Here is a 26494-nt window from a genome sequence, read left to right as displayed (position 1 = left end):
CACACCATTCTACATAATTGTACATGATTATCAATAAAAATATTTAATATTAAAGTTTTGCTTTAATTTTATTAAAAAGTAAAGCTTTTCTATAATTAGGGTCGGTTTGTCCGTAATGGATAGCTCTTTTAGTTAATTTTAATTTAGATTTCAACATCTGTATGAAACCTACATCAGAAACCTACTTCGCTACTTATGGATATTGTCATTCTTGCTTTAAATTGCATTAACATATATTTCAATTATTGAATTTATTGATAGGTAGGTATTACGTTTTAAAAATGAGTTACATAATAAAATTATAAACAATTAATTTTCTCTCTTGTTTAACGTTAAATGGTGGTGGGGGGGGGGGGGGGGGGGACTACTTGATGCAGGGTTGGCAGGAAAAGTCCAGAGCAAGGTTTTTTTCAGAATTTAATTACCAACAAAAATCCATAGCAAGTTAACCTCCAAAAGGGTCCTAAATTACTACTTTTTCCAAAGAAACTTTTTATTTCTATTTTTATTTTCTTAAAATGCCTGTACACACAGCATAAAAACATGTTAGTTAAAAAAAATTAGGTTTGCCCCTTAAATTATAAAATTAACAGATACATATTTTCTATTAATACATATGTTAGAAAATTTATCTATGAAATATAGAATAAGAATTCAGAAACTATCAAATACTTTAAGCTTAAATTAAGAACAGTGATCTTATGACTCCCGTAATGATTTATTTAGTTAACATTAATGATAATATAATTTTGAGGCAAGCCTAAATTTTATACTTACATCCACGGAGATTAGTTTTAAAAATATTAACTTTCTTTTTAGAGAAGTATCCACGAACCAGAGCAAGTGATTCTAAGCATCTTCCAGCATTGACCCATAGTATTTTTTTAGTGAATATACTAGGTTTAGGTTTAATATTTGCTTTATCGACTAAAAAGTTAGGTTTCACCATGGTTTTATATCATATGAAAAAAAACTTTGAAATGTAAATCAATTTTTAAAGCAATATCATCAAATTTTGAGGACAAAATAAAATATCACTGCAGAAAAGCATCAAATGTTGTAAATTGCAAAAGTACATTAATTAAATTGTTTACAAGTTACCAACCCTTTTTCTAAATATACATTTTTAATCACAATAATATACTTTTGTGTCAAAGCTTTCAAACAACAGTTTGAACTCATCAAAACATTCGATGATATTGCACCAAACAATTCTTAACATTTCAAAGTTTTTTTCATATAATACCATTGTGAAACCTAACTTTTTTGCCAACCCAGACTTTCCAATTAAAATTTACGGGAGGGGGGAAAGGGGCTATGTAACCATTTCATAAACAATGTGCAAATGGCAATTACAATCCAAATATCATTTCATTATGAAGAAAAAGTTGGAAGAGTAACATTACGAAAAGTTTCATAACATAATGATATTTGGATTGTAATTGCCATTTGCTCATTGTTTACGAAATGGTTACATAGCCCCCTTTCCTACTCTCTTTATTATCCAAAACATGTCTGTCCGTAAGTCAGTCAGTCAATATTTATTAAGCTTTCTGCTACATGGTCCAAAAGATACACATATTGTAATTGGTTTGCCTCTTGGAGCTGTTGCAGCTTAAAAATCTGAAATAAACAGGATATATCAATGATTATAAATTTTTTTATGTGGTTATGACGTCTATTTTTAAAAGCGAAGCTTTTCTATAATTAGGGTCGGTCCGTACGTCCGTCCGTACGTCTGAGACAGATAGCTTTTTTTGTTAATTTAGGCATGTTAGAATTGTCCTATCGATTTCAAACTTTGCATGGTGATTCCTGAAGTAGTTAGGTATGATTTAGAAAGCGTGGCAACTCTATAATCATTACCAGAATGTCCCTACGTCCATTTTAAACATGTTGATTTTTTACTTTTTTAACAAAAATTTTTTATGTGATCTAATTATCCGAATGTTCTGATTTTTGGTATACTGATTCATTAGACAACAAAGTACAATATTATAAGCAAAGCAACTCTAAAATAAAGTCTTAAAAATGTAGGTATGTCCATAAACATTATCCTGTATCAAGAAGTTTTTCAACAAATTTACTCACAATTTTGCTTTAACCCTTATTCATTTATATTCTGATTATTCAGTTCTGACACTATACAAGTGTTAATGTCCGTGTGTCCTATCGTTTCAGAGCTTCGCTTTTATGGATGTTGTCATACTTGTTAATTTAAAAGTCAAAGTCCCTCACTTCATACCCGACATAGCAGCAGTAAGTACCATTTTGAACGTCTCTAGTTTTAGGGCGGTGTCGTCTATAATATAGGGGTGGGGCCAACAATTGTAAATGAACCCCCCCCCCCCCACTGTCATTCTTAATTATTTCTTTCTATTTACCTCATTAACAGGATTCTCAATAACTGGCAGACCATTATCCGGCCGGGTTTTATCTTCTTGAAGTCTTTGTAGAATAATCCTCTCCTGGGCAATCTTTAAGTCCAATAATTCAATTTGTTTAGCTGCCAGGAGTTCCTGCAGCTCCAGGTTTCTTTGTGTACTTTCCAGGTGTGCCTTCGTCATCTCCTAGACAATTTGAAAGTCAAACTATTTTTCACTTTTGGCCCAATGTGATAAAAACCCGGGTTTTTAAAAAAATAACCCAACCGATTTTGTTAATAAGGCCCGTTTTTTGGGGGTTTCATTGTTTTCTAAAGATTATTACCTATTTATTTATTCCGTTATTTGTAAAATGCAGTAATACAATAGTTTAAATAAAATGTTTTTATAATTTACAGGGGTGTATATTCTGCCAGGGAGTAAGGGAGGGGACAATGGGCAATTAATTCAATTTAAAAGTATTTGCTGAAAGACCTTAAAATCCAGATTAATCCAGCAAATAAGGAGGAAATTTTAAAGGGAGAGTTAATACAATACAGAAAACAATTAAATAAGAAAGAAAGTTCCAAGAAAAAAGCATTAATTTGAAAATTATATTGCCAGCCCATCAGACTGACGTAACCATTATGTAATTAATAACTAGAAAAATTTCCCTGGAACCCATTGAACCCACAGCCCCATAGCCCAAAATTTAATTGGATTCTAAAATTGTTTATTAAACATATATCACAATAAAGTTTTTATCTAGGTATGAAATGATATTTTCTGGAGAGAAAAAAAATTGTTAAAACCAGCCACATCATAACAAAAAAAGTTTATAAATACTTGTCTGCAATATTCAAAAATTAACAAACGAGTTAGCGGCATTCTGTGCGCTAGTACCCAAAGTCGGTCAAAAACTGCTAAATTCTTGCACATTCCCTTTAAGCCAGTACCCAAAGTCTGAGACTCCTAAAAATTGAATATTCGATCCATTGTCCCCTCCCGTACTCCCTGATATTCTGCAAATTTGACCCTGCTGTGGGGAGGGGGGGGGGGGTAAAAAATAAAAACTATGTGGTGAAAAAAACAAAGAATATTTAGGAGGGGGGGGAGGGGGTATAATGAATAAAATAATAGTTATTTCTCGCATCGTATTATAAACGGCTTTTAATCTTATGATTGTACATTTTATATTCGTAGAAAGCTGGATATAATACGATGCTGGACATAGTTTTTTTCGTATGGATGAGAACCGGTTCCTATCCACCGGATTCGAATAAATACGAGAATAGTTATTTCTCGTATCGTATTATAAACGGCTTTCCGCGGATATAGAATGCCTTCGGCACCACGGGGCTAAAAAAACTAGTTTTAATCTTATAATTGTACATTTCTATATTCGTAGAAAACTGGATATAATACGATGCTAGACATAGTTTTTTCGTATTCATGAGAACCGGTTCCTATCCACCGGATTCAAATGAATACGAGAAAAAGTTTTACAATATTTTGCCATTTTCCAAGGGCTGGAAAAAAAACATGAGACAAAAAAAAAAAAAAATTTGCAACAAGGGAAAAAATGAATCTTGTGCAGAATTTATAATAGTTGTTTGCAAATGTTACTCCTTATGAGTTAAAATAGAGTTAGCATTATCGAAGAAAGGTACATTGAAAGAAAAACCCGGGTTTTGGATTAACCCCCCCCCCCAAAAAAAAAAAAAATTGGATTGTTTATACCAACCCTGAATGTGATTGCAAATTTTAGGTCATATAATTCACACAATTTCATCCCATCTAAAATAGAATATCCTTATTCCCCTAAAGCTGAGCAAGCATGAATAAATATTTTTGAGTAAGCGTAAATGTATAAAAATGTGTTACTGTACCTGTATCTCTTTGTACACCATTTCTAAAAACATTGTCTTGCCTAACCCTCTTTCCTTCTGCAAGAAAAAGAAATTTAAGACCATCTCCTGCCAGTAAAGCTTCCCGAAAAAATCATTAGTAACCATGACCTTTTGATGTGATATATACGTTGTAAGGTATATTTGATGTTAAAGCCATATTTATTTTTAAAACCGTTTTTTTTTCCAAAAACCATACGCCGCCAAATTCTTTTATGTAAAATCACAAGCGATATCAGTCAAACCGTTCTAACTTTAAAATTTCGCCTTTGCGTTTTGTCGGATTACAATACCGCCGCTGTTAACTTTTTAACAAACTATTTTTTTCGGCATAAGACATATAGGTATGTTAGCTATTTTTTAGCCGTCAAGAGTTACATATACTTTTTTCCAACAATAGCAAGAAACTGTTGGGCGACCGCATAGCCCTAAAATGTACGAGCACACAAAAACCTCCACAAATCTGTATCATTGATTTATTTCACAAATCAAAAATTTATGTCAAATTTTGAACAATTAACAAAATACTAAGAAATTTATAATATAAACTAAAAGTTAATAATCACAGATAACAATTTGGTTTAGTTACATACAGACATAATTATAAATAACATGGCTTGGCAGCCGCGCTTCACACATTTGTTACGCGCTGCTGCCGAGCCCTGCAAATACATCACTTTACTTCACATTCAACTTTTTAATGATTTTTACATGTTTTAGTTATTAGTAGAGGATAAATAAATAGGACAATGGACTGTTAATTATCATTCCACATAATTCTTGCATGTGAAATTCTGTCATAGGATTAATTTTAGCGCCATTGTCCTATGCTCAACAATTAATATTTGGGGGTTAGTTAAATCATTCTGGTAAAAAATTATCAAGCCCCTGTAGAAAATAAAAAAAAATTAATAATATATCTAAAAAAAACTAATACAAACAGGAAAGTATTATGACAAAACTAAATTTTGACAATTTTGATTAAATATTTGACTAAATAGAATTTTATGAGTTTAAAAAATATTTTATAAACTTGTAGTAAATGTAGCTGGTTCTGCTAACCTTTGTAAGCTCATAATATAAAAATAATTGTAAAAAAATTCTTTAGAAAAAAAATAACTGCTTGAATTTCATTTGTAGTGCATCAAAACGAGATTCTAAATAAAAAATAAACAACCTTTCAAGAATGAATTTCTATCTGACAATTTTTAACGTTTATGTACAAGAATATTTACAATTTCAATAAAATTAATAGTTTTTCTATTAAAAACAGCTTTTCGCGGATATAAAAATGTACAGTTATAAAAGTAAAATTGGTTTTAAAATTATTATTGAATATTTTTATATTCTTTAAAAAATGGATTTAATACGATACGATACATGATTTGCAGTAAGGCTTAAAACCGGTTGTAATCCAGCAGATATTAATCGGCTTCGAAGCCATACTTGTAATAATGTTACTACATACATACAAACAAAACTATCGTATTTTTCACAACAAGTTAATAAACTGATATTTATTTGCGAAAAAATAATGAAATGTTATTTTTAATTGGGTTAATCTTCAGTTAATGATTTCATATCCACTTAAAATTAAAAAAAAAAAACAGAATAATTAAACAAAAAGTTTAATGTAAATGCACGATTTTATTTCCTTAAAAAGCATACAAACTTCTTTAATTTTTAATGAAAATTGAACTACAACTATAAATTAAGTATAGCTTAGTTTTAAATATGAAATAAGTGTTTTTTACACACCTGACATTCTCAAGAATAGGCTATGATAATATTTTCTTCTTGATTTACTCTTCAGTAAAAGATTCAATATATTCATTCCTATTAAATTTCTATATTATAGTTGTCTACCTACTATAGCATAATCCAGGAATCTGTGCTCCATAGCAGAGCATAGATCTTCTCGCTGTCAGCCTCCTCCCCTCCATCCTGTTGGCCACCACTGCCAGAACCAGAATCTGGACAGAATCGTTTGATCAGGTTTCTGTATCCTCGGCCTATGCTCACCAGACATTGCTTTCCAGAAACAGGACTAAAATAAATATTTATAAAAAAAACTAAAATCTGAAAAAGATTAATTTGTATCCTTATTTAAAAACTAATGACAAAAATCTTAAATATAATTGACAATATTGTAATTGGTGAATTTGTATATTTATCATCACTTATTGTGTAAAATAGTTGAAAATTTTTGAAGAAGAAAGTCTTACCTAAAACTAACAAGGCTTTGAATTTCATCAGAGAAAGGTCGGAATACTGTAACAGGCCTCAAATTTATGGTTTCTACCACAACCAGGCATCCCCAGCAGGTTCCAATATACAGCAGATCCCCAACCACCTCCAGAGTGGATACCTGGCATCTGCCCGGAGAAAACTGGTCATCAATGTTGATTGTCTTCAGCGACTCTGAGCAAGGTATGAGCTTGCTGCAGTCCAGCTTGGCGCGGATGGTCTTGTCCTCGGCATGCCACTGGTATATAACACAACCTGGATACAGGTAGCTGAACACATGCTCGCTAGTCTCCGTAGATTTGACCTGCATGACCTCGCCAACATCCAGGGGATGGTTGACAATATCCTGGTTGGTTACAATGCTTTCCTTTAGTGAGAATATGGCAATGGCGCCCTGAGACTGGCCGCACCAAACCTCTACACAATTTTCTTCCTGAATATTTAAATTATCACTAAAATTGAAAAATTTCAAAAAAGATGATAACTTACCTAATATTGTGAAATCATTAATATCTGCATTACAAGAAGAAATATCTCGATAAAAATAAATCAAAATTCAACCTATTTTATCCGAAATAAAATTTTTACATTACCTTTCCAATACCAACAGTAACACCATCGTAAATGAAATATCATGTAATAAAATAATAAAGTTTGTATTAATAAATGATTTTTACCTTATAAATACTAGTGACACTATGCACACACCCAGAAGTTCCCAACTCAGTGAGAATAAAAGTTCCCTCTCCCCCCGTCTCCTTCACAGGTATAGTATCCGACTGGCACATAAATATGCGGCCACTGTGCAAGGCCACCACCACCCGCCCTGAGGACTTGATGTAATACAAGGAGCGGATGGGTGACGGGGTCTCCGTGTCTGGGTCCATCTGGTAGGAGAATATTCTTCGGTAGGTTGAACTGCTGTAGGCATGCACGGTTCCCTGGCTTGTGCCAACCCAAATTGCGTCCTGAAGCATATCATGTTAAGTATATTCTAATTTAATTTCGCCTTATCAACAGAAATATCTTGTATTTAGTGGTTTTATATGACTTGAAAATGTGGGCAATTCGCAGAATATTGGTAAAAAGTCAGGGATCATGAGGAATAAGAAGGACTATAAATTAATATAACCCTTAGTTACGATGAACAAAATCATTCGCATACAGATAAAAATTAATTGTTGTGAAGTCTTCGCACTGTTTCTTTATACAGATCAATCACAAAATCAACCTAGAACCCTAATGGATTATGATTGGTATATTAATTGAGTATCCAAACGTTTCAACCACTAATTGTAATCTACAGAGGTGGTAATTAAATTAAGTACATAAACATTGGGGATGTTCATCTATTTATCGGCCAATGCCTTTCACTTTAGACCCCTGGTTCTTTTCTGATTATTAAAGATATTAAATATTTACTATAATACCTGAACAGTTGTCATACTGGTGACAGAATCAGATAACTTCTCCCTCTGGGTATAATGATTAGACCATCCTCCGAGTCCAGCCTCCAGAATATTGAGGTGAGTCTCTGAGCTGACCAGGCTACTCATCTTAGATGCCAACCATAGCTCCTGGTGGCCGTGCTGACTACCAATCTTCATTGTTGTAGTCGCACTGGAGGCAAAACATGATTTCTGATCCAGCAGGATTGTGTCCAGCAGGTGGGTAAACTCTGGAGCAGATGTGATGGACACTATTTGACTTGCTGACGGTCTTGCTCGTGACTGGTGGGACCAACATATCACCATTAGGTCAACAAAATATGAGGGATAGGACAACTCTCGTTGGGTAAGTGGAGGTCGACCCCCTTCAAGAATCAGCTCCTTGACAGTTTCCTGTCCTTCAAACGGCTGATGTAGTGTTAGAAGTTCATACATAAACATTCCAAAAGAGAAACAATCAACCTTTTCTGTATATTCTTCCTCGCCGTTATACTTCATTATTTCAGGTGCCATGAATCCTTCTGTGCCACCAAAACCTTTGGTTCCAGTAGGTAGGCAGGCACGTGATATTCCGTAGTCTGCCAGCTTCACTTGGACGTTGGATGCATTGTTGACCTCCTGGATAGAAAAATTGATAATTAAGATTAATAATTACCTTTGTTTTAAGAAGTTTTGTTTTTGAAAATCAAATTTAAATAAAAATAAGTTGTCCCCTTTTTGGTAATAAGATTATCACTCTTTATTTCACTCTTTTAATCTAACATAGCAGAAAAATAATTTTGTATGCATCCGTTTATACCTATTACAACTTTCATAAGGTATATGGACACTGGGACAGACTGCCAAAAAAAATACACCATTTTGTAATGAGAATCTTACCTGGAATGGCTGTGGCATATCCCAGACGAGAACATTTTCAGATTTCAAATCTCTGTATATAATGTGTTGTTGATGTAGATATTCCAGAGCTCTTGCTATCTGAATACAGATTTGTTGGATAGTAGTTGTGGATAGCTTGTCTCCTGACCTTCTGTAGTGCTTCAACATTGAATCTAGAGCTCCTAGAGGCGCTAATTCCAGAACTATAGCCAGAGGCTTTATACAAATTCCCACTAAAGGTACTACGTGTGAATGCTTGATGTTGAGAAGAATGTTTAGTTCTTGTCTTGCTGTGGTGTAGGCCTTACACGCATACTGCATAGGGTCACGCTCCCATTTTGTCATTGCTGCTTTGTATGCAGCTTGTGAAGACGCCTTGGCTTTAGGTCCTGGATTTACTGGCTGTAGCATTTTGATTGCAACCTCTCTGAATGGTTGCCCCGGGCCACGGCCACGACAAGTTGCTCCAAAAACAAATCCAAATGCCCCGCGGCCAATCAGCGACCCTCTCTTAATTCCTTCAGATGACATGACCAGGCGTTCTCCCAGATCCAAGAAAACTGTATCCGGAGCCATTTGTGCCAGAGATTGTTCTACGTGAAGAGGACATTCTGCATTTTTGCCATCAAATGCGTATAAAATACACTCTTCTACAAGGAAAGTATAAACTTTGTCCTCTTGCGGAGGCAGGCCATGCTTAGCAATATCAAGTTTCCGTTCAATAGAATCAGTTGTACCTTCCTTGCCACTTCTTGATCCATCCCTGCCAACTCCACTGTCTCTACTCTCTACACTGGTGCTAGATGACTTGATGCTCATATTCTCTGATAACAACTCCTCAGCATGTTTGCTGCTAAGGAAGCTGAAGTCCTTCCACGGATCATTGGTCTCCTTATCCATCTGAGCGCAGAGACACCTAGGACAAGGAACCAATCTTGTCACCAACATTTTTCCTTCACTTGTGTGTACAAATCTCGTACCTAAACTTGGGTACCAATCTTCTAACAGCTGATCAATATGTTCAACAGCCATCGATAAGAACTGACATACAGTCCTAGGGCATGGATCTAGCACAAGTGCTTGATACCCGATTGGATCCTTTTTGCCGGTATCTTTAACAGGACGCTTTATGACAACAGTGTCTTGTGGGAGAGATATCTCAATGATGGCTGAACCTGCCTGGTCCACAAGAGTCCAGGTTCCTTCCTGCTTTACCATCAAGTTCATGTGATGATAATCCAGAGTGGCTAGAGACCTCGGTAGCACCTCTCTGACTGAGAGTAAGGTTGTGTCCAGGTATTGAAGCTGCAGGCCTGTCTGCCAACAAACCCACTCGGGTTTGTGCTCATTTATTATTTTACCCAGGTGAGGGTCTTGCTCCACTTCCTGAAATGGACGTCATTATTATCATTGTATAAAACTAACAGGATGTTTGTCTGTATCGATACAGCTGCTGAACCGATATTGTTCTCCTTTACCCCGGCAAAACAAAATTTTCCCCTTTAAAATTAAAAGCACATGTTCGACCTTCAAATTTCTTAAGTACCCCCAGAGGCTTCTAGCTGCTAGCATTATAAAAAGCATAACTGGATTATGGAAGAAATACATTTATATAATTCTTTTAAAAATAATGTAACTTGCCTGTGGGATGATAAAATATGATCTTAAAATTTCTACAACAGAATCATCTGCCAGAATTCTTGTAAGGAGCCTGGACCAGAAACCTGACGGAAGGTAAGCCAGCAATATCAACCTGAACAAGTGATATTTAATTTTCTAGTTACCTAATTCTTAAATATAGGTGTATATTTCGCTATAATGAAATTAAAAGTCTCATACCTGTGTATTGCATGTTCAGGTTCCGACCTATGTGATAAATCATAATCACGCGGCATTTTTCTTGCTTGCGCTCCACCCAACTGATCCATAGGACCAGATATGTCAGCTGTTCGTAGAAGCCTGCGCGCGGGAACTGACCTACTTCTTGGGTGTGCCTGACCGCCGGATAAACTACTCGAGTCCTTAAGTATATCATGTCTTAAAGTAAAACGTTTTTTTTTTTTCAATAAATAAAATTTTTGTCAATTCTAAGTTTTGATTATTTATGCCTAGTAACAGGATATCTCTGTCTGTCTGTGTGTACTGTGTACCGTAGGATCTCACTAACAGATAAACGGATATGGTTCTTAATTACAGATTAGCTTCTCATAGTTCCAGGGAAGGTTATTACTATTTTGGGGGAGTGTACCACAACCCTCCAAAGAGAAATAGTAAAAAAATATTACTAGTGCCATCTAACGGCCGTAAAAATATATTTTTTTGGTAAACAGCTGTTCTCAACAAGAGGCCTCTAGGGGAGTAACAGCTAGTTACAAATAATAAGCACCTGTGAATTTTGTGTAAAGAATGAAGAGTTGCCCACAATGGTACCAGCCGTGCCACCCGCTCCAACACTGTTCTGTACAGCTCTCCGTCCTCGCTGGGACCAGCCTCGTGACCTCAATGGAATGGTGACCCTGCTATCCACCCCTGGGAGGCCGCTGAATAGCATTGTCTCGGTTGGTAGAAGGCAGGGGATCAAAAGAGTTCGACTATCCCAAGTCAAACCAACCTGAATATTTTTGTAAGTATTAGCAAAATATTTTTGGAATCATATGCAAAAGTAGTAATTAAATGTAAACAAAATATTCAAATAACATGCGTGTACATTAATTGAAATCTAAAAATGTGTAGGTATAATTTTTAAATACATAAAAATTCTTACCTCGAATTTATTGAGTAGATTAACAATATAAGATTTAGCGGAGAGTGAGACAGCTGTGGATGATTTGAAAACATGCTTCAGATCACTCAGTAACATTATACCGTTCTTCACAAATGGATTTATCTCCCTGAAAATAAAATAAATATATGAATTATCTTCGTATTTGTAAACAAATGTAGGGTAGGTACATAATCTTCTTAATAAGCTATGCTACTAATGTATGTAATTGCCGGTATCTAAAGGGATAAGACAAAGGCCAGTAAATTGATGTATATCCCCAATGATTACACACAAAATTAACCCTTCTGTAGATTAAAACTAGTGGATGAAACGTTTGAAAACTCAACTTAATAAACCAACTAATAAAAATTTAGTAAAAGTCCCTAAAGTTGTTGAACCTACGAATAAGAAAACGTTATTGTGAAACTTTTGGGACTAGTGTAAAAAAACAGACCATTGCCCCCTTTCTCTTTGATGTAATTGTGCTTAAAAAAATAAAAAAATAAAATATTGAAAACCTGATAGTGACGACGTGAGAGAGCATATCACAGAGCCACTGTGGATCAAGAAAGTATAAATCTCTGAGAGTTGCATCGTCGTAGTGGAGCAGGACACCATTATCATGCAGAAACGATGTCGCCTGTTGGAAAAAAATAAAATATTATTTCTTAGTTTTTATTAATATAATCCATATATAAAAGTAACATGATGACTGGATGTCTGTAGCGAAGGATCTCGCTAACAACTGAACCGATACGGTTTTCTTTTGTAGTGAAACTTCTTATAGGTCCAATGAAAGATTTTAACTAATTTGGGAGGGATATTTAAAAATACTCTCACTAGTGAAATCCCCAGAAAAAAAAACGTACCTTGCCCCCCCTCCCCCTCACTCGATGCCCATTTAAAATAATCCCTATTTCTAACATATTGCTTTCGTGGCTCAGAATTTATACACTCCCTGAAGGTTGTGAGGTAAAAAAGAAATAACCAATAGTATTTCATTTCTGTTTCGGGGAGAAATTTTCATAAATAGAAATGGTTATGCTTTCATGGTTAGATCTTAACCGGTCATTTCAGATTAAATGTTGTACCTGATGAAGTTCAGCACTATCACGAAAGCAAGCGTTGAACTTTGTCTTCATATGTGAGGTCACCAACTCTTCATACTCAATCTAAATTAATAATTGAAACATTTTATTTCAGTACAAAGGTTGCGCTTGATACATTTGACACGATAATTTTAATATAAATTCTAAATGTGAAATACCTATAGACAGATGAAAATGCCAAAAACGCACAGGAAATTCAAATTATACTTGAGTCACTGGAGTTAAAATGTACATTGCAAATGTTGTACATGTTATAGATCAAATACAGATTGTTGTGGGATTTATGTACAGTCACTAGGCAACAATACATTAATAAATGATAAAAGCTATAAAAAAATAACAAGTTGTCGTGTTGAAAACTGACAAACAATAAATTTGTAAGAAATAGGGGGTAAGGGGGAACTAACCTGTCCTAGAACAGGATCTCTAGAGGTATGTCTCATTTCTACGCAGAGGTCCAACAATTTCCTCCAGGTATAAATATGTGTATGTGGGGTGGGGGTATACTAACCTGTCCTAGAACAGGATCTCTAGAGGTATGTCTCATTTCTACGCAGAGGTCACCAACAATCTCCTCCAGGTATAAATGTGTGTGTGTGGGGGGGGGGGGTATACTAACCTGTCCTAGAACAGGATCTCTAGAGGAATGTCTCATTTCTACGCAGAGGTCACCAACAATTTCCTCCAGGTATAAATATGTGGCCGGGATCTTCTGTTCCAGAAGTCTTTGCTTACTTCCCTAAATAATAATCATTTCAATATACTGTTTAAGGATACACTTAGATTTTTAGGACTTCATCATAGAGATGCTTCGATTATAACAATGTATCTTTTTGTAATAGGAATCGGTATTTCAAAAATCAGATGAATAAGATAAAAAAAAATGGTGTTAAAAAGCAACATGTTTTGAATGGACGTAACGAATATAGAGTTGCTTCATTTTCTAAATCGTACCTAACTGTTAAAGGAATCCTCATGCAAGGTTTGAAATCGATAGGACAATTCTAACATGTTTAAATTAACGAAAAGAGCTAACCGTTCCAGACAAAGGGACCGACTCTAAATTATAAAAAAATACTTCGCTTTTACAAATGTTAATATAATCATAAATGATTTACCTGTGATCTCAAACTAAATGCAGTATCATAGATCATGTTGGCCAGGTGTCGGATGTTAAACTTTGTCTTGCAGCTCACCTCCAGGGTATCCAGGACCCGGGGTAACCCACACTTCTCTGGGTCAACCAAGTTAATAAATTTTTCCCTAAATTAAGATGACATAAAGAATAATATACCATATATCTAAAGGGATAAAACAATGGCTGATTAATTAATTTATATCCCCAATGATCATAAACAAAATTACCCATTCTGTAGATTACAATTAGTGGTTGAAACGTTTAAACACTAAACTTAATTTATCAACCAATCAAAATTCAATACAAGTCCCAAAAGTGGTCAAGCCAACGAATAATAAACAGCCCAAACAGTTCCCTCCCTCCCTGCAAAGTTCACAAACGCAGAGCAAGTTATTTTATCTATAACCCAAATTACTTTTAAATGAACGGTAAAGAAAAACAGTTTAACATTTTAGAAAGAAAAAAAAACAATTTGGTCTAAAATCATCACATACTTGAACATTCAACAAACTCTTGTGATATATTTTATACACATATTAACTAGGGGGGTAATTTGTAAAAATACATAATTATTTTAGTTAATTCATTCAGCATTTGATAATTAAGTACCTAGGTATGATTTTTTATTTTTATAAAAACACAGTTTTCTTTTGAAGTGGAATTGAAAAATATTTTTCTGTGCAAAGATTACACCACTGTTTATCTAAGGATGTACTAAGGATGTCTCTTACCTAATCTTATTCTGTAGGTATTCACTAAAACTAGGAGGGAACTGTGTACTCACAACATCCTGGTGGGTCCCAACAATAATCACAGGAGAGTTGGGTGCCCGGGCCTGGATGTTGATCAGCCACTGCTGGATCTCGTTGATTCCCTTCTCACCATCGGCTATTTTCCATAGAACAAGATACAAGCTTCTCCTGATAATATATCAGATTACATAGGTATTATTGCTAGGTAATTAAAAATCAATCAATTAAAATCAAATTGGCCTATGTTGGTATAAAAAAATCCCAAAACTGCAATAAATGATATATTTTTCAAAAACAAAGCGTTGAATCCGAAAAAATCTAAATAGGGCTCATTTCCATCTGTATAGATCTATAAAGCAGCAAGCAACCAATCATTTAATAATGACATGTTAATGTATACTATATATTAAGCTTTGCAATTAAGAATTAAAAATTATTATTTCATATGAAAATATTCTCACTTTGAAAGAAAATACTGATGCGTAGTGTAATACTCTTGTTGCCCGCCAAAGTCCCATGTGCGAAATACAACAGGACCAAAGGCATTGGCCGTCTTCCCGCGCTTTTCATACGTCCAGTCACCAATATCGACACCAACCGTGCTCATACTGACCCCTTTCCCACTTTTCATGTTGATGTTTCTGTTGCCCATCCGTCTGGCCCAGTGCTCAGCTTGCCGCGTCCGTTTGTAAGATCCACCTTCCCCGCGTAAAAGTTCCAGCAAAGTTGTTTTGCCAATTCCCTAAAAAATTACTTTATACCTATTCATGTAGTTACAAGACGTTAAAAAATGGATTTAGAATACGTGGATATTGTAAAAGGGGAAAATTGTCCTCAATTTAGGATGCTAATACAGCCCTCAAGTTATTGGTCAATACGTTCCTCCATTTTCAGGAATTGAGTAGTCATAGGGAGAGAGGATAATGGCCGGTTTATCGTTATTTCAGCCAGCTAAAGGAAACATTTTTATTTTGGTATGCGATAATCTCTCACAATATCCACGTATTTTATATCCATTCATGCAGATATAAACACATATCAATTTGTGTAAAAAAAACCTTTTATTTAAGTAATGTTTCTTTAATGAAAACTAAATACCTGAACACCAACGACCATTAGCTTCATCCTGGCATAGGGTTTAGCATCCTCCAACACTGATCTCAGGTAACCAACTATATCCATAGTTTTGTAGTGTTTCGAGGTAGTCATGGAGGCCAGAGGTTCTTGTAAACGACATCCTCTGTAATAATAATGATTTAGTTAGAAGGTAGGTTAGAGATGCAATAAATATATAATTTAAGATGTATAACATTAACCAGACATCTACTTGGACCCCATGTTTGAGACTTTTTCGTCTGCTATCAAACTACTTTCTGCTCCTTTGTAGCGACCTGGTTTGTTAATATTCCCGACGCTATTAGTTGATTCAATGACCCAAATGAAAGTCAGCATAGGGTCCTCGGGGTGGGGACATAGTTATTTAACCCTTTCCCACTCTATTGTTTTACTCTATTGGAGATAATGTATAGAAATCAGATATATATAATAAAAAAGCATTCTTTAACAATATATAAAACTATTTACCTTGTATTTAAATTCCAAAGTCTAGTAAGTAACCCCATTTCAGCTGGCAGGTCCTGAATACCTTCATTGCCGGACAGATTCAGCACAGACAGGTTCACCAGTTCCTTGATGGTGACAGGTACACTGCGGACACTGTTGTTACTCACATCCAGCATGCTCAGGTTACAGAACATCAGCTTCGACTTCTGGATTGCACTTGAAGAATCGGAACAACCGCCACCTGCTGAAGGCGATGGAGCCGTTGCTAACACAGCTGAAGTTGTTGAGGTTGATGAGGCTGAGGTTGTTGTTGTTGTGGAGGGCAGCAATTCAAACGTCTGATCCTCGGATATTGAACTGACGCTATCTGGAACAGACAGGTGAAGGCTGATGTCTCGGAGGCAATTATCCGCTAGGATTAGAGTTCTCAGATTGTCCAGCTTATTGTGCCGCTTATGCACGCAAGTAGACTAAAAATTAATTTTCGTGTAGATAAACAACTCTTTAGATTTTCCTAAACTTAAACAAACTCAAAATTTTTGAAATAATTTGACAATTTACCTTAAAAGAAGATTTAATATTTCCTCTGTTTAGTTTTCTTGGTTCTGGAGTACTGCAGACACTTGAACTTCGCTCCTGGTTGATTAAAAAAAATACAGTTAAAAATACATAATAATAGATAGAAAATATTCAAAAAATTTAAATTACTTTTATCATATTTAATGATATACAAACATAATTACCTGAGCTAAGCTGTAACAGCTGAGATCTGTATCCTGTTCCTGGTGCCAGCTGGCAATCTGATTGTGGGACAAGTCCAAATGTTTCAGGTAGAACGGATACCTGGCCATGGGACCCAAGCTCTCCAGAGAGTTGTAGGACAGGTGAAGCCTGGTGAGGTGAGGGGCCAGGCAGGATAATCCAGCGGGGATTTCTTTAAAGGAGTTGTGAGAAAGATTCAGAGTTTGCAGCTTGTTTTCACTACCCGTCAAAGTGGGATCAAAATCTTCCTGAAATTAAAAACAAACATTAAATACATTTGAAAAATAAATTAAAATATACATGTAAAAGTTTAAGTTAAATGAACGATCCTATTTTGAGGAATTTTAGAAGAATTTCTATGCCTTTGCACATTTTTTGAGCCCAGTTACTCAATATCTATCCATTATAAAAAAAAATTACCTAGATTTTTTTTCATACCTAGGTATTTAATTTACTATTTATGTCTCATCTCTGCTTTATCAAGATTCAATCTTACATTAATTTATGTAAATATTTAGCAGCTATTCAATTTTTTTTATTAAAGCAAAATATATTTTTTTTTTGGGGGGGGGGGGTGCGGTTGCATTTTTTTCTGTGGGCGATTTCTCTTTGGAGTTTGGTTATACCCTTGTAAAGGAGAACCATATCAGTCTAGCGGTTAACGAGATTCTTAGACACACACACACACACACTTTTACATCATGATTACCAGGGTGTCGGAGCCGTATGATTTTGATGCGGCTCCGGCTCCAGCTCCGGCTCCTACCTTAAAATTAATATATCAATTTTTTTTCACTATTGAATTTGATAAAATAAAATAAATAATATAAAATATTTTTCTTTTATTTGATTAAAGCTATATAAAAGTAGAAGGATGTGTGTCTATTTGTTAAGTAACAATAGTTTTTCAGTTTATTATATGGAAATAGACCGTTGCCAAATTATAATATTACTTTAAAAAATCAATTTTAGCTAGTCCGGAGCCGGAGCCGTTTTTAACGAAAAATACGGCTCCGGATCCGGCTCCGGCTCCACCAAAAATGTTGCTGCTCCCGGCTCCGGAACTGATTACACTACACAAAGAAGACATACCTTATCAACAATGACAACACTGCTCTTCCACTTGTTGCAATGATTCAAATAAATCTGCTCCAGCTGAGAAGTCTTTTCCTGGAGATGTCTGGCATCCTCCTCAACCTCGCCATCAAGATCATCCTCGGACCTCACAGATATATTGTCGGACCCAAAGTCGCTGACAGAGCTGGTGTCAAACTGGGGGTTGGTGCTGTCTGTGCCCAGGGAGGAGGTGGACTCGTGCCTGTGCAGAAAAGGTGTCACCGTGGTGGGCAGGTCTGACAGCATATTTAGGGATAGATTAATTTCTTTTAGGGTTGGTGATGTCCACATGGCGAAGGGCACGCTTGTTAACTTATTGTTTGAAAGGTCTAGTATTGAAAGGGCTGGTAGTTGGAATAGACTGACAGGTACACTGTCAAGTCTGTTATCTTGTAGCTGTATTTCCTCTAGCCAGGGACAACAGTATGTACATTCATTTAGACTTTCAAGCTTGTTACCAGCCAGGGATAAAAATTTCAGGCTCAATAAAGACCACAAAACATCAGGCAAGGAAAAAATTTCATTGTTGGATAAATCGAGCCTTGTAATTGCATGTAATGCTAACGGTTGATATTTAGGACTTAACCGCAGCTTTTGATTGAGTTTGACAGAACAATCAATCAGCCATTGTTCCTTGACAACTGTAAGAGCTCCAGTTTGATGCCAGTTTACCATGACAGGAATACTTGGACACATTGAATTGTAGGTTAATGTGCTTACAGAGCTGCGGCCCTTCATAGATCGTCCCATGTGCATTTCTGCCAGAGCATTTTTGTTAACGCGAGATTCTTGATCCTGATGAGCCTTTAATGCTAAAAGCTTAGACATCACCAAATAATCATCTGTCTGAGCGGATGTTGAAAGTGCAAGGTTCTGGTCGTCCCTAGCACCGTACTTCAGGAGAAGATCAATCATGCCCATGTCTCTATTTCTTGCCGCCTCCTGGAGACAGGTTGAAGATCTGAGGCAATGATCACCATCCCCGCCACGAGCTGACTGAAGCGTAAGGTTTGGTACAGCTCCCGCAGCCAATAAATGCGAAGCAATTGCATGATGTCGATTTTTAACAGCCACATGTAGAGCTGTTTCAACACCTTGGTTACAGTACACATCTAGGTCAACTGGTTTGATCCATATTTCATTCGACTTTAAAACCTCTTCCTTGGGTTGAAACTTTGATATTAAAGCCTGGAGGCCAATTCCACGAGACCGTTGTAGTCCTCCTTTCTCTGGAGATGTTGGTTCACTTTCCGACTGGACAGGTACTGGCATGGTTGTGGACACTGCTTTCACACGATATTCTAACAACAAATCGACCATGCGAAGGTTTCCAATACAACAGGCCAGGTATAAAATACTCTGTCCTGACAGATCCTGCTGGTTGATATCAAAAGGCATTTCATACTTCCAGTTGCCAGTTCGGTCTTTAAAGGAGATCAAATTTTCATCTGGAAACTTGTATTTGAGTAAAAATTCCAGAACAGCTGCGTGACCGTTAAAACAAGCGGCATGCAATGGCAGCCATTTCTCAACTGTCTGAACGTTTATCAATTCAGGAAATTTCTTCAGCAATATCTCTACAATTTCCCGTTTACCGTTGTAAGCAGCTATGTACAGAGGTGAGTATTTTGTGACTGGATGAATGATAGCTCTGGCTCCCTGCTCGATAAGGTAGCGCACAACATCACGTTGGCCGTGCTCAGAGGCTTTGAATAAAAGGCTGCTGCTACCATTAGGGACGTAGTTCACAAGGTCACTAGCAGAATGTTGATTTCCTAAATAGAAAACTAATGAAAATAGTGTTTAATTCGCTAGGTACCTAGATAATGGTATTTTATCGTTTAAAAACTTTTTTTTTCTGTGTTAATACAGCGTTGTAAAAAATTATTATTTCTTGAAATTAAAAGGGTGGGAGGGTGGACAAGAGTGAGAAATGAAAAAAAATAGGTGCAGCACTAGGCAGTTTTAACTGGCAGCGGCTTGTATTTTGAATTAAATATGATCCTCTTTGTGATCCCGATGGAAATATGCAAAAAAAAATTTAACATGGTGCCGTTTTTTTCACAAGGTACCTATACATAGGTATTTGATTTTTTCGATCTTAAAACTTAAAAACAATCGATGATATATCGCTAACCGTAAAGTTAGTTAGGTAATGTTTAATGTAAAAAAAGAATTATTTTCATACCCAAAATTGTTTTAACTCCATTGATATCTCCCCCAGCACAAGCATCTAACAAGTTGTAAAAATCCTTTTGTCTGTCCTAAAAAATAAATATCTGTTAAGGTGTGCCTAAATATTGTTGTGAAATTAGAGCAATGTAAGTTAATGAAATAAAATATTTGCATTCATTTGTTGATGTCAAAAAGCTCCTACAAACCTATCGCAAGCCCAAGGTCAAATGTCTAACGTTGTTAGCTTCTTATCTTGGTATTTCCTTTTAGGTTTAGAAACAATAACTTAATTTGAGTCGGGTTAGGCAAAAAAAAAGTAACCTTATCCCTCTTCATGGAAAACTACCTGTTCTTTTTTATCTACAGCCTCCCTGAGTGCCTCCATACAACTTCTGTGATCCATCTTATCCGCCAGGTCAAGTGGAGTCAGGCCTAGGGCATCTTTGGCAAGCAAATCTGCCCCAGCATCAACCAGCACCTGCAGGTTGACCACATGACCGTGCTCAGCCGCCACATGAAGCGGAGTTCTACACTCTCCTCTGGGGCCACAAGCAATGTTGACATTTGCTCCGGCCTGAACTAGAATGAGCAGGCACTGGGATGACTCAGTAGTTGCTGCAGCATGGGCAGGTGTGCGTCCCCACGAGTCTGCAGAATTTATGTATCCAAGTTCTTCTCCATTAAGAAGGTCCTCCAGTAGCTCTGCATTGTCCCACAAGGCAGCCTGGTGGAGTAACCTTAAAATACATTTTAGTGTTTTAAATGAGCAGACAATAAAATAACAGTTCTAATCATTATAAAATACTAGCGGCTACGCCCCTAGAACACTCTAAGAGCACTAAAGGGGGGGAGGTTTGAAGTCGACCCTTCCATTTTTATTTTTAAAGTTTATAAAAAATCATTATAGGGGAATTATTTCCTGTAAGAAGCTTCACTGTAAAGGAGAACCATATCGGTTTAGCGGTGAGCGAGATCCTTCGCTACAGATAAAAAAGCTTTCTATTTTATATGGTAGGATTATTCATAAAAGCATCAAAGAAAAGGAAACAAGATTTCAATCGTGTATTACAACATGAAATAAACTAGAAAAATTAAATCTGAACGGAAATTTTACTAGTACCTAGTAGATAAAAAAAAATATGCAAAATAATGTGAGGTAGACCCTTCAAAAATTGTCTTACTTTTAAAAAAATCCCGTAGGTACATTTATTGTATATCAAAGATCTTAATTAAGATGGGGATGGAGTTTTCAAAAGTTCACTCGTTGAATTGTGAAAACTTTTACCTACTAATTTTTTTATAACAATTCTGAATATAAATAACAAAAATTAGGATTACCTTCCAGAAAAGTCTTCAGCGTCAATGAGCGATTCCATCTTCAGCCTATTGTATAATTTATCCCATCGTGCAGTAATTTTGCCTTAAAAGTAAGTTTATTTTAAATATTTTTAAAAATAATTAAACAAGCCTAAACAGGGGTGTATACTCCCCTCAAATAGGGAAATATTCCGTATTTATAAATATTGGGGAAAGAAATAGAAAAGGGGGAAAGAAATTCAAACTGTAACTAAGTACCTAGTAAAGATTTTAAAGTACAAAAATTTACCCCTTGAAGAGATCGATATATGAACTTTAAAGACAATCTAACTTTTATTACTTTTTGAAGTAAGGCTAGATACTTTGCATTGCGTTTCAATCAACCCTTGTAGTCTTAACCTTAGCCATTTTTGTTTGATTTTCCAGCTGGTACTAAAAGAGTAGGCAAATGACATTGAGTTTGAGGAATTTATGAGTGTTTGTCAAGATTAACATCAAGAAACTTTTAAATATACAGAATGCAGAAAGCTTTGATGTAAAACTTATACAAAAATTTCTACGACGCCATTTTATTTGAATGGAACTAAGTTTATAAAAAATAGACTATCCAGTTATTTATCACATCGTATTATAGACAGCTTTCCGCGAATAGTAAAATGAAAAATTTAGGATTAATTCGAGTTTAATTGTCCCCGAGGGGCTGAAGGACCGGACCAACAAAACTAGTTTTTTATTGTTCATAGAAAATTGTCTATAATACGATACAATACATGATTTTACGGTATGGATGAGAACCAGTTCTAATTCAGCAGTTATTAATCGGGTTTGAAGCCATACTGGATATAGATTCCTATGATGATGTCAGAGATACATAGTGTGTAAATATAACTCTGGTAAAACTGTTAAATTTCGTAGGTACGTTAAAAACTTTCACATAAAACGATAAAAAATACCTACTGTATTTATTCGAATCCGGTGGATAGGAACCGTTTCTCATCCATACGAAAAAACTATGTCTAGCATCGTATTATATCCAGCTTTCTACGGCACCTCGGAGCTAAAAAACTGGTTTTAATCTTATAATTGTACATTCTATATCCGCGGAAAGCCGTTTATAAAACGATGAAAGAAATAACAAATCTTTTATCGTAAAGTACTTATCTATGAGACAGAAATATTATTTTAACCTACCTATCCCTTCGACGACATTTATCTATACATATTAAGGCGTTGCTTGATTTCTCCCTCATAACATAAACATTTTAATTATCTTGTGTAAAAATTATCTGAAAGAAATAACTACATATTTCCAAATGATTTAGATTTAGCGTAGTCCAGGACAAGTGTTCTACTAGTGTTTACAGTTTATTTATTTTATTCGTACTGATTGGGTACGTGAAAATACAATGGTTTCATATCAAACATTTCATACATATTTAACAGGTTGCATTATAATTATTTTTCTGTTGCAAATTAATTAGATGGATCTATTTATCTTAATTACATAATTTGTTTGTACCTAGTAAAATGTAAAATGGTACCCGAATATCATTTTTAAGTATAAAGTTTTAAAGCTCACATAAGTATAGACTTTATATAAATAGATAGGTTTCAGTTGACTTTACATTTTAGTTGACTTGACAGAAATTAAATGTTTTATTGTAAAGGAGGCAAGGGGGTAACAAAAACAAGATGGAGGAAATGGCGTAATAAATCTCAAATATTGAGACGGAATGATGATTAGATTAAGCACCAACAAGCTTCTTCAGGCCCTGTGTAGACATGGACTTTGGTCTCTCCAGAGGAAGACCCAGAGCTCTGTCCCAAACCAAAGAGGCGGTGACACCGAGAGCTCTGGAGACACCGAACAGGACAGTGTAGTAGTTCATCTCCTTCATGCCGTAGTACTGCAGGAGAACACCGCTGTGAGCATCAACATTGGGCCAGGGGTTCTTGACCTTGCCAGTCTCCATAAGAATGGGTGGCACCAACATGTACAGCTGGGAAACAAGCTTGAAGAGCTTGTCGTCAGGAAGGTGCTTGAGGGCAAACTCTCTCTGGCAAGTGTACCTGGGGTCGGTCTTTCTGAGGACAGCGTGACCGTAGCCAGGAACAACTTGACCGGACTTCAAGAGGCTCCACACAAATTCCTTCATCTGATCATCAGTAGCGTCAAGTCCGACCTGATCAACAACCTTGTTCAAGAAAAGCAGAACTTCCTGGTTGGCCAGACCGTGCAGGGGTCCAGCAAGACCGCACATACCAGCAGAGAAAGACAGATAAGGGTCTGAAAGAGCAGATCCTACCAAGTGGGTGGTGTGGGCAGACACATTACCTCCCTCATGGTCAGAGTGTATGGTCAGGTAGAGACGCATCAGCTCAGTGAACATGGGGTCCTTGTAGCCAATCATCTCGGTGAAGTTGTATGACCAATCCTTGGAGGTGTCAATGGGGCAGGGGGTGGCACCATCTCTGTACAGGTTGTTGTAAATGGTGGCGGCGACAACAGGCAGCTTGGCAATCAAATCCATGCTGTCCTCAAAGTTGGTCTCCCAGTACTTGGTCTTGTGGACACCCTCAGAGTATGCCTTGCCGAACTTGGATTCGGAATTCATGGCAGCAATTGCGGCAGAAAACTGGGCCATGGGATGCAGATGTGAGGGGAAGTTGTTCAGCATAGTAACAACATGAGATGGAAGCTCAGCCCTGCTGGCCCAATCCTCAGACAGACTCTTTACCTGAGCTTCTGTGGGGATTTCACCAGTGACAAGAAGCCAGAACAGACCCTCGGGCAGGGGCTCACTGCCGCCTGGAGCCTTGGGCAGAAGCTCCTGGCACTCGGGAATGGTGTAGCCACGGAACCTGATGCCCTCATCAGCGTCCAAGACAGATGTTTCAGTGACCAGACCCTTCATGCCACGCATACCACCGTACATCATATCGACAGTGATCTCGCCAACCTTGGTGTTTCCGTGCTGCTTTCTGAAGGCCTTAACCTCCTCCTGGGCGGCGGGAATCTTCTCGGCGAGTGCGGAGCGAAGGTCAGGCGCGCTGCTCATCCTGGCGGCCTGGTTCAACAGAACCTTCTGCTGCTTGGGAAAAGCCTTAAGACATGCCTGAACAAGGGCCATTTCTGCTCTGAAAATATAAATACATTAAAATCTATAAACATTATAAGAAGAACTGTAAATTATTTAATATTTTTCAAAAATTAAATTATTTGAACATTAAATAATTAAATAGGAAAAAAATTCAAAATAAATGTAAAAGCTGTTACTAGGGTAACTTTAATATGCTAAAATGAACAGCAAAAGTAGAATTCATATTAAGGTCACATGTAAGCCAATGACGTAATCTACAGCTAGAATGGTAAAATCACATGGTATTATCTTTAACCATATTTAAAATACAAAATAATTTTATAACCTAATTATTTCACAATTATGCGCATATTAAAATTAAAGTACTTTATATTTAATAATAACAACTGTCATGAAGGTTTTATTACGTAATTAAAATTTTTAAATATATTTTAGTAATATAAAGAAAGAAAATATAATGAACGTATATACATTTAAAACAAACAGGAATAGTCACAAAGTTAAACTAGAAGCTTGTTCAACACTCAACAATGCTAAAAAATGATTCTTGGCCGTTTTGTGATAAAAATTTGCCATTTTATAGTGTCCTTAAAAAAGTCTAAAATGCAATCTTTGACTTTACATATTAGACAACTTGATGCAAAGGGGGAAGGCCACAATGCCTCCCCCATGCTAATAACTTTTACCCTATCCACTCCGGAACCCCTTTTCTAAGCATCCCCCTAAGGCATACAAACCCCCGTTCCCCTACAACTTCCCTATTTGCTTCCTTCCATGATTTTCAATCTCAGCTGATTCCGTGAGAAGAAAGTTTAGCAGAGTTAACAACTATTTGCAATATTTTTATTTTTAATGACAGAGTTAACAACTTTTTAAAAAAAACATTAGGATTTTGAACAATAACATTTACAGATGTAGATTGTAGGTTTTACAACTTTTTGCTCATATTCATAAAATAAATTTCCTCTTAAAAATATATAGTTTTAAACATAACTTTCTTATACAAATGTGATTTTTACGTCTTATGTAATAAAGATTTTCTCAGCCAAAAATTATACATTAGGATATCAAGAATAACTATATATCAAACTCAATTGATAGGAAAATGGGGCAATATATTTATATTCAATGACAATTAGAAATTTTAACATTTAGATGACATTGACTACATCTTTGATATGTAAGTTTAAAAATATTAGAAAAATTAAAAAAAATATGAAAAAATCAGTCAATATATGTTTGACCATCCAAGGATATGAACGTTCTTGAATGGTCAATCTATATTGTCTTCTGATGCATGACCGACGGACAAAGTAAATTTGCTACTGATTGATCGTTGATACAGGCCGAATCTTCATAAAAAAATCTAACCGTTTATCTTCAAAAGAAGTCGCGAAAATCGCATTTTCCCAAATAGCATTATCAACGGACGGACTGACGGAGAGACAGAGTGAATTAAGATAAGCTTCGCTACTAAAATCAAACCGTCTTCTTTCCTAGCCTTAATGAGAGAATCTAATTAATCTACTCATTGGACATATATGTTCTAATCCTAGCTTATCGAGTAGCTGCGCTACTTGAAATAATTAGATGAACATAAAATTAATTTAAATTAGTCACATTTTTCTGACCAAAAGATAAATCCAATTCAATTACAAAATTTCTTTGATGCTCTGTCCCCGAAATGAAAAGTTTTTTTTTAGTAGCAAAGCTATTCTATAATTCGAAATAACCGTCCATCTGTCCAACTTTCCTACCAACTGTATGGCTTGAGGAACCTTGATTTTCTTGGCTGTTATTTAGGATAGACGACATTTTTTAAAAAAAAAAGCTTTTGTTGATCATAAAGTAAC

General features: G+C 35.9%; 4 protein-coding genes across 4 annotated transcripts in view; all 4 read right to left on the bottom strand.

The window, feature by feature from the left end:
- Positions 1-26494, bottom strand: part of LOC145315517 (protein C-mannosyl-transferase DPY19L3-like) — a 145631-nt gene that overhangs the window by 36404 nt on the left and 82733 nt on the right. The gene's annotated exons all lie outside the window — the stretch shown is intronic.
- LOC145317582 (uncharacterized) lies at positions 1396-6106 on the bottom strand. Its single transcript, XM_080158725.1, has 4 exons — positions 6029-6106; positions 4253-4309; positions 2385-2570; positions 1396-1623 (listed from the first exon to the last, which is right to left on the bottom strand). Exons 2-4 carry the CDS (start codon positions 4283-4285, stop codon positions 1531-1533), a joined length of 312 nt encoding a protein of 103 aa, XP_080014851.1. The 5' UTR covers positions 4286-4309; positions 6029-6106; the 3' UTR covers positions 1396-1530.
- Positions 4733-22843, bottom strand: Lrrk (Leucine-rich repeat kinase). Its single transcript, XM_080158720.1, has 24 exons — positions 22732-22843; positions 21562-21643; positions 20570-20960; positions 20237-20312; positions 18025-19823; positions 16914-17180; positions 16732-16806; positions 16192-16640; positions 15706-15847; positions 15069-15349; positions 14587-14775; positions 13836-13980; positions 13337-13456; positions 12700-12780; positions 12127-12248; positions 11609-11735; positions 11231-11455; positions 10684-10865; positions 10482-10597; positions 8845-10226; positions 7948-8583; positions 7195-7485; positions 6496-6950; positions 4733-6317 (listed from the first exon to the last, which is right to left on the bottom strand). Exons 2-24 carry the CDS (start codon positions 21597-21599, stop codon positions 6140-6142), a joined length of 7767 nt encoding a protein of 2588 aa, XP_080014846.1. The 5' UTR covers positions 21600-21643; positions 22732-22843; the 3' UTR covers positions 4733-6139.
- On the bottom strand, positions 22826-25273 carry kdn (citrate synthase). Its single transcript, XM_080158722.1, has one exon. It carries the CDS (start codon positions 24669-24671, stop codon positions 23286-23288), a length of 1386 nt encoding a protein of 461 aa, XP_080014848.1. The 5' UTR covers positions 24672-25273; the 3' UTR covers positions 22826-23285.

Source organism: Acartia tonsa, chromosome 4 (assembly GCF_053477335.1).
Source record: "Acartia tonsa isolate MP-2025a chromosome 4, ASM5347733v1, whole genome shotgun sequence".
NCBI classification, from domain to species: Eukaryota; Metazoa; Arthropoda; class Copepoda; order Calanoida; family Acartiidae; genus Acartia; species Acartia tonsa.
This window is presented reverse-complemented; position numbering and strand designations above follow the sequence as displayed.